Source organism: Coptis chinensis, chromosome 9 (assembly GCF_015680905.1).
Source record: "Coptis chinensis isolate HL-2020 chromosome 9, ASM1568090v1, whole genome shotgun sequence".
Classification (NCBI taxonomy): Eukaryota; Viridiplantae; Streptophyta; class Magnoliopsida; order Ranunculales; family Ranunculaceae; genus Coptis; species Coptis chinensis.
The window spans coordinates 23,771,502-23,783,111 of record NC_141464.1 but is presented as its reverse complement, the minus strand read 5'-3'; the positions used below and the strand labels follow the sequence as shown (position 1 = coordinate 23,783,111).

Here is an 11,610-nt window from a genome sequence, read left to right as displayed (position 1 = left end):
AACTTTCAACAAAATAACCAACTTTCAATGTTTATTATAATAATCTTCGACATGATTGCTTTCCTGAGGTGGTGATGTCTTCTCATATTGCATCCAGATCCAAGCGGCGTAATCTCAACCAAGTTGCTAAATGCACCCCACTAATACAACTTTCATAATAAGTATGAAGAAAGTTAACACTTTTCAATGTCAAATGATGCCATGGCTTTGGTCTCGTTAACAAGTCAACTATTTAACACCTCTATTTGGATAGGACCATCTACTAATTATTCCATAGGGTTAACGAACTTAACTGTAATTGCCATTCTCCATCAGCTTCATTGAATCTTCTATAAGCTGGTCAAACATATGTTTTATGTCTTCAGGCATTTTCTCCTTCCTATCAGTTGATGTCCCTTTCAACCTTCTCAAAGCTTGTAGGGCCTGCAAGAACATGTAAATCACTATCCAGTATTCAAATCTAGACAAATATAGTCATTTTAGCTTATAACTGTGAAATTAAAGTAGTCCAAGAGAGACTTTGAATTGAAATGTGTATACATAAAGAAGTGTTGTACATCAAAGAATTCAACTAAAATAGAACATGGGGCTAAAATATGAAGAAATACATAAAGAATTTATTCTGTAAATAAAATACTTAAAAAAATTTCGAATAAAGAAGAATTTATCCTAGAGAATATATGAAGAGATATGTGTGACAAGATAGTCACAAATCCATTAGGACTCTAACAGTAAACACCACAAGCTTTATGCTTAAGGCTGGAATGGCGGGATGTGGATCTGATGAAGGCAGAATAGGAGAAAATACCTTAGAAATTTTATATTGCACATCGTCATGATACTAAACAAGGAAACCCTAATCCTCTCTTTTACCCTTTTGACTGGTATTCCTCCATTCTTTGCCTTCCTTATTAGAAATTCATACTTCATATTCCAGATATAAGGGTTTGGGGATTTTACGAGATACTATTCCTAGATTGATTTAGTCCTCAGCCTCGCAATGCAATATGCCATTATTTCCTCATTGCTTTGGTAGATATCTACAATTAAATAAAGCTTAATTATATGAAGACAAATGCACTTTTTCCATTTTATCATGTTTCTTTGCAAGTGCATGTTGTAGCTCCCGATTAAATTAATTTCGAACCATATGGTCCTCCAGTCTTAATACCCTCTTTAATTTTTAGCAAAGGCATTAAAGCAGCTCCTACTCTCCCAGTATATTTCCCATTATATAAGTGAATGTTGTAGCTCCCAGTTAGTACCACATTGATAATTAATGTTAAAATTCTTGTTATCTCGTATTATATATATACAAAACCATTTTTATTTTTAGTGCTAAGCGCCATACACATCGCTCGACTCCAAGTGGGGTAATTATCTCCCGTCAGTGGTTTAGAAACCATTGTCATCCCTGGATTATCTTAATGATGCAAATGATAAGGACTCGACACATTGAGTGAACCTCTAGAATTTGAAGATCGAGCATTCTCTGTAGATCGTGTGGTGGAGAGTTAAGTATCATCGATCACTTCCAGCCATGACATCTTGCAGAGGAATTACACTCAAAAGAGTGGCAAAACATTGAAGAATTAAAGAGAAGTAGATGAGGACATTCCTTGCTCTGATACCATGTTAAAGGGAATCAGGAACAACCCAATTTTATTGATACTAAAGGTATTTATACAAGTTACATTCCTACATATCCCATAATTCTTGTTATCTCATACTATATCTATACATAAATAAAAGATCTCTACCAAAGGAATGGTAAGAGGATCAGAAGATATATTCCTACTAAGGAAAGATATAGCTACCCAATATAGTTAAGCTACAACTGGTGAGGTGATATCTAGTGAACCACAGTGTTACTCAACAATTAACAATGGACAAAAACAAGCTCCCAGACGGTACAATTGCAAAAGTTCACAACGGACATAAATAGATAGCTAGTTAAAATCTCATAGATTCAGTGATCACATATCAGATTAGCAACCAAAACACATTACATTTTTCTCTAAATCGTAATCAAAGCCAGAACTGGATAGGTGCTTCACCGTTTCCTCAGGCTCAAGCAGATCAGCAATACGTCTTTTCATCTTTCCAATGTCGTCTGATGAAAGATCAGGGATTTCCTCTTCAGTATTAGGTTCAACAATTTTTTTCTCAGCATGTCTTGAATCAACTATAACACTATCCAACCATGCGTCCTGCATTAAACACAAGAAGTCAAGAACGAATATAAATAATCACGTTCACTGAAAGGTTATAGACAAATAAAATGATTGCAAATACCTTGACTTCATTCTCTCTAACATATTCAACAAAGTTTCCATCATCATCAAAATTAATAGCCTTCCTCCCTCTCTTGTTCCAGATTGAAAGGTTCTATTTCGATTCCATGATCACCAAAATCAGTATTATCCTGTCAAAAGTAATCTCCATTATCGCCTACCCGTTGCATATAGATGAAACTTACAATTGCCTCTGGGAGTAAATTTCTGCCATTCCAAACAAAAAAGAAATACCATATTATAAATGGAAGACACCGTAACCAATGCAGTAAAACATGGTATGTATTGTGATTCTGTGAACAACATTATGTGGGAAAAGCACAACGAAATGCGCTTGTTTTTTTTTTTTCCTTTTTGGTACGGCTAAAGTTAGTTTGCATTAATCCAAAGGTAAATACAAAAAGCAGTAGGTCAACTGAATCTTGTACGTAACTTCAGCAGCAGAAACATCCTTCAAAATTCCCTTCCCGCCTTGTTCAATAAACAACTCAGTAGTCGCACGCTCCTTGGCAGCTTCTTGCGGGTCCGACAAATCAACAGTCTCACAACTCGGTCCAATTGAAACAGCAACAGGAGGCAATTCATCATCATCACCCACTGATTTCACTTTCTTTCCTTTAGGAAACCTCGCCTTTTTCTGCCTGTAAAAACAAATCAGGGATTTAAGAGTAAACTTACATTAGAGGTTTGTTGTTGTCCTCTTCGGATAGTGGTAAAGGACGTTTGAGATTTGAGCGTGAAGAAATTCTTTTCTCTGCTTCCATTTGATTGAATTGATGAAATATTTTTGGTATTAAAACAAGAAGAAATTTCCCACCAAAAACAATCTCTATCTTTTTCAAATCAATATAAGAAGAGAGGGATGAGATTAAATGTTATGCCTCAAGATCTATGTTGTCCTTGCCTATCCAACTGCTGTGAGTACAGGAAATTATGTGAAACAGACACTCTGCGACTGTGCTTCATATGGTAAAGAATTATTCTATCATGTTCTTCGCTGCACAAGGTCCAGTTGAGAACGACGGGAATCCTAGAAAGACTCTAACTTGTACATCATTTTTCTGCTATGTATGTGCAAGTGCAACTTGAAAAGTTGAAAATACCCAATTTCTATAAAACCTGACTCAATCTCATAATTAACGCTGAAATATCATAAGTGAAACACTGGAACTACAAGTTCACTTAGAGGTGATATGATTCTCACAATACTATAAATAAAAAAAAAATAGATTCACAAAACAATCTTCTAAAAAAAAACAGTCTATAATACCACAACCACACTACAAAGTTTGCCTGGGCGGAACATACTAATCCTACAAAATAACTCAAAACGACCCTTTAACATGTTATTCGATCTCACACTTTCAAATTTCAAATGAACTTTTGTATGAAACTAGTATATAACTCATTCTGAGGCCAAAACCATTGCAATGAAAGAAGGGTATCATTCTTTCATACTCCCACCATCATCATCTTCTTCATCACTTAAATCAAGATCAGCAAGCAACTCCTCTAGTGGAACTGAAGGCAAATCCTCCCCATCAGTGACGGATGCCATCTCTGATTGCTGGTATTCTTTATTACGATACAGTGATATGTTAAACCTCAACTCTGGGTTCTCCAGGTCTCTCAAGAATTCTTCATACTCTGTATTCATCTTCTCCTTGTCAAGCCTTCTAGCAAAGTTATCCACTTCCATATTCATGGATTTAAGCTTCCAGGAACGAGGCTTTCCACGCTTCTTCAGGCGTTTCTCTTCATAGCTCTTCTTTATCAATATTGCATCTGGAAGGACAAGATTTATGTACTTGTCTAATTCAATGTCATCTAGGTTACATTGACATGCCGTATCGGACATAGATACGAATTGTCGGACATGGAAAAATATCAAAATTCGAGGTAAATTACATGCAATATGTGTCCGACACGGACACGTCGATACGTATCCGACACGGATTTTTTTCAAAATATGGCGTGTCCATATAACCTAGAATGTCATTATTGTTAGCTACATATAGGTCATAACCAAGAGCATAATCACCAGGAACGAGGCTTTCCACGCTTCTTCAGGCGTTTCTCTTCATAGCTCTTCTTTATCAATATTGCATCTGGAAGGACAAGATTTATGTACTTGTCTAATTCAATGTCATCTAGGTTACATTGACATGCCGATCGGACACGATAACGTAATTGTCGGACATGGAAAAATATCAAAATTCGAGGTAAATTACATGCAATATGTGTCCGACACGGACACGTCGATACGTATCCGACACGGATTTTTTTCAAAATATGGCGTGTCCATGTAACCTAGAATGTCATTATTGTTAGCTACATATAGGTCATAACCAAGAGCATAATCACCAGGGTTTAGAAGATGGCCAAGATGGGTTCTGATGTTGAAGATTTTGTCGTTCTTACCAAAATCAGATACACAAGCCACTTGAACATCAGCTTACTTCAGAAGAAAGTCAAGAAACAGACTCCACATCTAACACTATATATTCCACAAGCTGCTTGTATGAAAGCAATGACCTAAAAGGAAGTCTCCAATACTGGTCTGCATCCAAGAAAACGTGCCTCAGAGTAAACGGATCCACTAGGACGATATTATTGGTCACCTTAGCACACAACACAAGAGGACCAAGATTCCCCAAACCAACCACAACTTTGGGCGGAAGGCATACCAGATCCTCACGACAAACTGGGCAAATTTCAACAGAAAAAGTGTGCTTGTAGTTGTAATCATTGCTCTTAGTATCATGAGATACAAGTTGTTTGTCATTGCGGCTCTTTATTGGAACGACTTTGCCCATAAACTCCAAAAATTTCAAGGCGTGACTCCGGCTCGAAAAGAAGAAATCAATATCCTCGTCCATCTGGTTAATCTTAATTGCTCGGACAGCTGCATCATGCTTAAGTATAAGTTGTTCCAAATAAAACAATAACCTCCTGTGAGAAACATGTTGCGGAAGTTGGACAGCCGCCACCCATTGGTCGGGATTGGCTTGAACCCTGGAACAGGACTCACACATGTGGTCAGTCACCACATACTCTGTGATGTAAGCTTGTTCCAACTTTACCCCATTAAGTACTTCCTTTTGCACGTTCAGCTTCACCTTTATTCTCTTGGAATGAGGCTCGGTCCAGACAAACTCGGCATTAACAAGCCTAACCTTGCTCAAGTTCTTCAACCTCTTAATACAAAAAGTTAAAAGCTCCTTGGACTCCAATTCAGCTCTTATCCATGTTCTTGGTGGCTGCAAGAACTTCTTACACTCGGGCAAAACATAATGATGAGACTTTTCTGCAAGCCTTTAGTAATATCAACTTTAGACCGTAGGCACCTCACACACATATTTGCCGCATTTGGTGCTATAGATATTCCACATTTACAACACAAGACACTGCCAATAGTTTGTGGTACCCTAAACATACCCGAATCTTCATCGATGGTTAATAATATGAATTCAAGCGTTTATACGACCTACAAAGAAAACAAACTATGAATTATGACATGCACAGTAACTGAAAGATATTCGACGTATCACTCCTGATACATACTACTAGATTAATTTCATCGACACCGCAAAAAACAGTCAAAACTACATGCCAAAAATTATGTGAGAAAAAGTTTTAAGCAATTTCATTTTTGTACCATAATATTAAGTGGGACAGAAAAATACTACTGCAAAAAATCAAATAATATAACATGAGAGCTCCATTTCTAATGAATCCAATCATTACCATAAACCAAACAAGTTTATATTCAATTATGATGCATGAACGTTTAAATAAGCCCTATAAACAATTGACATATAGGAGAAAACTATTAAATTGTACCCCAAAATTTTATAGCACAAGCTGCCAATAGAAAACTATGTCCAAATGGAAATTAGGCTTTAAGGTTGATACCTGTGTTAGAATGGTGGGTTGAAGTGGCGGCCAGTTATTATTATTATTAGGTTTGAGGTGATGTTTTACTTTGCTTATTTTTTTTCTTTGTGGGCTTTGGACTTGGGCTTTATTTTATGGCTAAATCTACAATATGCAAAAAGCTTCGTATATCCCCTTAGCAGCTTCATAAATACCTCTATGAACCAAAACATCTGTTTCCTGAAACATAATCAACAAGCTCCATCATTTAATTTTGGTGTCCACTAGTAGAATATGATCTAACAAAGATCCTACAAAAACATGAACTAGCAGTGTCAATGACCTCTTAACTAATGTGGCTACATCTAGATGTTCCAATTTCCTAAAGGTATTTACATTCAAAATGAACTGGAAAAACTGACCCAAGTAGAAATGCATCTAGATATTGCCTGAGACAACATGAAAAACAATTTCAGAAGCATATTACCTTAGAAGAAAACAATGCAAAGTGCACCTAGATATTGCCTCTTCATTCTAGCGTACAAACTCAGGTACAGTACCACATATCTGCTGGTGTGTGATGGTGGCAGTGAAGCATTTTGCCTGCAAAAAAAATGAGGGCAGTGAAGCTCCTTTAGAGCGCCCAATTGTTCCAGCTGATTCATATTGTTGGCTTTCGAAAGATAGTTCTATAATGCCAATAATATAAACAGAATTATTCAATAGACCAAAGTCCAAGTTCAATATCTAGAAAGGAAAATATAAACAAAAAAGGGTGCGCATTGAAAACCTTGGCCTGATAGAGTTGCTTAAGCGAGGCCTGTTCGTGTTCAAGCATCTTTGTGAGAAAGAAATAGAGACTCTGTCATTGACAGGGATAGCTCTTATTAAGACATTATATATATATATATATACAAGACTACAGAATTTCCAGTAACTGCAGTCTTTTAACAATGCCCATTATTTGGTTTCATCACAACTTCAAACATTAGTAGCATGAGTCATTTAAAGCTGCGGATTTTCTCCTTCTATCAAAGTTTCAAATATCCGAATCACATAGTTTATCAGTAACCTAATATAGTAAGAGAAGTCAAAAGCTTGTGTGATACTGCTAATCTAGTAGAACATAAATAACACAAGTTTCATAACTGAAAGAGCTGAAAAGCCATCCATCTTCAATAAACCTTAACAGAAAAGATCATGTAGAGTGAAATTCTCTCCCCAGTATCTATTGATACATATATTTGAATCGTTTAGGTAACATAAATGAAAAAGATGGCCCGTACAGTACAGTCTGATGCTATATCCTGTAGCTATTACTAAATCCATTTAATTCATTCAAGTCTTAGAAGAACACTTGGATGAATAATATTATACTTTATTTAATACCCAAAGAAGCAAAATGAAGCAATATACATTTACTTGGCCGGTAAACTGTTGACTATACATATATATCTACCAAAAGAAGTAAAATGAAACAATTTATAGATATAAGATTAGTCATTACCAACTCAACTAGAAAGCAAACACTGAATTTATAACCCTACTATCAAAATAGAAATTCTAAACAAATTGTCAGATTGAGTCATTTAAAAAGTGAACTAGAAGGATCGATTCCAAGATACATTCCAATTTTTAGTAGATACTAGTTCTTCATACAGAATGGAAATATGATGTGAAATCATTGTGTTTCTCTTAGATATGTACCTGCAGTAGGAATTTCAACTGTGAATTCGGTGTAACAGAACACAGAGAGCATGGCAGAGACACCAGAAATTGCGTAGGACAAAACCATTGCAGGGCCAACAGTCCCCTTTGCTTCCTGACCAGTGAGAACAAAGATCCCAGAACCAATATCAGCACCAATACAATACCACATGAGATCCCACCAATTAAGAGTCTTCTTCTTGTCATGTTGGCCTCCATGCCTTTACATAGTTGCCCCACCTCTGGAATGACTTTTCAGGTAGGAAAGCATCTTTGTTGCATGAACATCCCCTTCTTTTTGCCACTGTTCCTTCGCCCTTCACAAACAAACAGTGGGTTACAAAACCAACAGGTTTACATCAACATTGGGGGGGGTGGTTTTCACGCTTGTTCCCTTCCTACTAAAGCTTTCGCTTCCTGCAACAACGCATGCAGTAACACATAGCTTCTGCTTTGTCCATATATATTCCGCTTCTGCTTTGTCCATATATATTCCGCTTCCTGCAACAGCGCATCCATCCAATAATCCGCAGCATGCGTTGTTGCAGGAAGCGGAAGCTTTAGTAGGAAGGGAACAAGCGTGAAATGGGACAACTTTGAACCCCCCCACCCTTCTTTATAAGGCCCCTATATATATATATAATACATTTGGACCGGAAAGTATGAATATATATAGGATAAACTGTTGTTTTAACCATTGTACTCTTGGTCAATTAACATTCTCCCCCTTGTACAAATTTAACAGCTTAAAACACATTGTACTCTTGGTCAACTAATATTCTCACCCTTATACACGTGGGGCTAACCCGATGACTAGGATATTTAGCATTATAAAAAAAAAAAAAAACAAACAAATAGTACAAGGGTGAGAACGTTAGTTGACTAAGAGTACAATGTGTTTTAAGCTGTTAAATTTGTACAAGGGGGAGAATGTTAGTTGACCAAGAGTACAAGGGTTAAAACAGTAGTTTATCCATATATATATAATTTTCAATATTGGTTTATGTTTGCTTTTGATATTAGAATTCAATTGTAACAAGAATTTTAGTTACTAGAGAATTCTTGTTACAATTGAATTCTAATATTCTCTAGTAACTAAAATTCTTGTTACAATTGAATTCTAATATCAAAAGCAAACATAAACCAACATTGAAAATTTCAATTTCTAAAATTTAATAAATCCAACAGTGAATTATAAAAAAACCAGAAAGACACCCCAACATAAGTGGTAGTAGCTAAAAATTTAATCTTCTCAGAAAGCATGTCTTCTAAAGCATCCCGAACGTCATCTTCTTATTTTTCTTCTGAATCTTCTTTTTAATCTTCATACGCCTTTGTTTTTTTTTGTGAGTAGTAGTAGTATTAAGCAGTTGTTGAAAGGAGGAGATGGAGTGTCTTAGATATTGTGATTGAGCGTCTGAAACTACTGGCTTTGTAAAGATGAAATCTTTTAGGATTGATGTTGCTTCGGGTAGAGTTACTGCCCTTGATGATATTACCGATCCGGATATCGTCTTCATTTAATTCTCTAAAAAATTGCTTCCCTGGAACAGGACTCGCACATGTGGTCAGCCACGACATACTCGCAATGTAAGCTTGTTCCAACTTTACCACGTTCAGCTTCACCTTTATTCTCTTGGAATGAGGCTCGGTACAGACAAACTCGGCATTAACAAGCCTAACCTTTCTCAAGTTGTTCAACCTCTTAATACATTGTACTCCAAAAGTTTACAACAAAAGCTGCTAATAGAAAACTAAATCCAAATGGCACCTGTAACCTGTGTTAGAACGGTGGGTTGAAGTGGCGGCAAGTTATTATTATTATTATTAGGTTGGAGGTGATGTTTAATTTTACTTCTTTTTCCTTTGTAGACTTCGGAAGAAAATCAGTGACACCCTTCATACTGGGAGACTCGGGGGCTATTTGTTTTTTTGGGTTAAGTTATAAGAGGGTCTTATAAGACCATGTGTTATAAGAGGGTCTTATAAAGTGGTTTGTTTTTCATTTTAAGTTCCTCTTATAAGCACTTGTAAAAATAGAAAAAACAAATACATAACATCTTATAGATGGTTATTTGACAAATATAACCCTACTTTACATCACATTTAACATGAATAGATTAATTTGAAACAAAGATATAGTTTGATTTTCGATTTCAAATCAATTTTGATAATTATAATATCAATTTTAGAAAACTACTTTAATTGGCAGTGGTGGTAGTGGTCTTAATAGCACGGTGGTGGTGGTAGTGGAAGTGATGATATTGGTCTTAATAACACGGTGGTGGTAGTGGTAGTAGTAGTAGTAGAAGTGGTAGATATCTTAATAGCACGGTGGTGGTGGTGGTGGTGATAGTCTTAATAGTACGGTAGTAGTGGTGGTGATGGTAGTGGTAGTGGAGGTGATGATATTGGTCTTAATAGCACGATGGTAGTGATGGTGATGGTTTTAATAGCACGGTGGTGGTGGTGGTGGTGGTGATAGTCTTAATAGTACGGTGATAGTGGTGGTGGAGGTGATGATGGTGGTGGTAATGATGGTGGTGGTAGTGGCGGCAGTGGTGGTGGTGGTGGTGGTGGTAGTGGCAGCAATGGTGGTGGTGGTTTTAATAGTTTGGTGGTGGTGGTGGTGGTAACCGGTGGTGGATAGGGCAATGGAGTTATTTAGAGAAGAAGATAATGAAAAGGAAAGAAGAGATAAATGGGATTAGAGGTATATGGATGGGGGTGTTTGAGTCATTTTTCAAGTTATAAGACTTATAGAATTGAAGTAGATCTAATTTTGGTACTTATAGAATTGAAGCCTCTTATAAGACATTTCTAGTAGAATGCCTCTTATAAGAGGCAAAAAACAAACAAAAAAAATGCCAAAAATCACTGGGCCACATCTTATAAAAGGTTATAAGACCTCAAGGTCTTATAAGAGGCAAAAACAAATGGCCCCTCGGTGTTATTACGCATTGGATGAGGTTACTGTTGTAAAGGTGGTCTTCTCACCCTTGTGCTATATGTAATATTTTCTAGTTTTTGGTTTTAGGCAATTTTAATTTTATTTTTATATAATTGACTTTAAAATAGTGGTGTTTATGGGTCGGTTCTTCTCGGTTTTGGTTCTGGGTCTATTTTTAGTGGTTTCTATTGGATTTGATCCTTTCAGGTTTTTTCTTATATTTTGAAAACCCGGATCATATCTATTAATTAAGTCGGTTCTGGTTCTGGTTTCGGTTCCTTATCGGGTTATATATTTTTATTGCTAATTTTTTTTTTAGTTATATAACCGATATAAAAGTTGGTTTACGGCGACTATAACATTTGTCATCGATATTTTTGTCCTCTCATAAGAAGTAATGGTCCTAAATTCAATAATAATATTTGAAAGTTATCTAAAAATTTTAAATACATTCTCATACATTATACGCATGTATATATTTTAAATCGAACATATGTATATTATACTATACGTAATGCGTCATATATAGAATAAATACCACATGTACTATAATTGTTAGTTAGCATTACACGTATTCGTTATCTAATATATATACATGTAATATATTAAGCATGTACACGTTCATGCATTAGTTAATATAGACAGTGCATTAGTTAATTCATAGTATACGATTATACATATAGACGTAGACACGTAACCATTATTATTAATATTTATAATACACATATTTAATGTAATATTATAAAATATGTATTTAATAACACACATTCACTATTATGCTAA

The 11,610-nt window shown here is 35.8% G+C and overlaps 1 protein-coding gene and 2 pseudogenes across 2 annotated transcripts; all 3 read right to left on the bottom strand.

Moving 5' to 3' along the window:
* Positions 1-288: 288 nt before the first annotated feature.
* On the bottom strand, positions 289-3,402 carry LOC147475261 (uncharacterized; annotated as a pseudogene). Its single transcript, XR_015209712.1, has 6 exons — positions 2,973-3,402; positions 2,681-2,935; positions 2,480-2,501; positions 2,296-2,425; positions 2,058-2,210; positions 289-423 (listed from the first exon to the last, which is right to left on the bottom strand). The product of XR_015209712.1 is annotated as an uncharacterized LOC147475261 (transcript).
* A 136-nt stretch (positions 3,403-3,538) lies between these two features.
* Positions 3,539-4,472, bottom strand: LOC147475260 (uncharacterized). The gene has a single exon (XM_086583267.1). The coding sequence runs from the start codon at positions 4,150-4,152 to the stop codon at positions 3,739-3,741; it is 414 nt and encodes a 137-aa protein (XP_086439393.1). The 5' UTR covers positions 4,153-4,472; the 3' UTR covers positions 3,539-3,738.
* Positions 4,473-4,491: 19 nt separating this feature from the next.
* Positions 4,492-5,772, bottom strand: LOC147475259 (uncharacterized; annotated as a pseudogene).
* Positions 5,773-11,610: the final 5,838 nt, after the last annotated feature.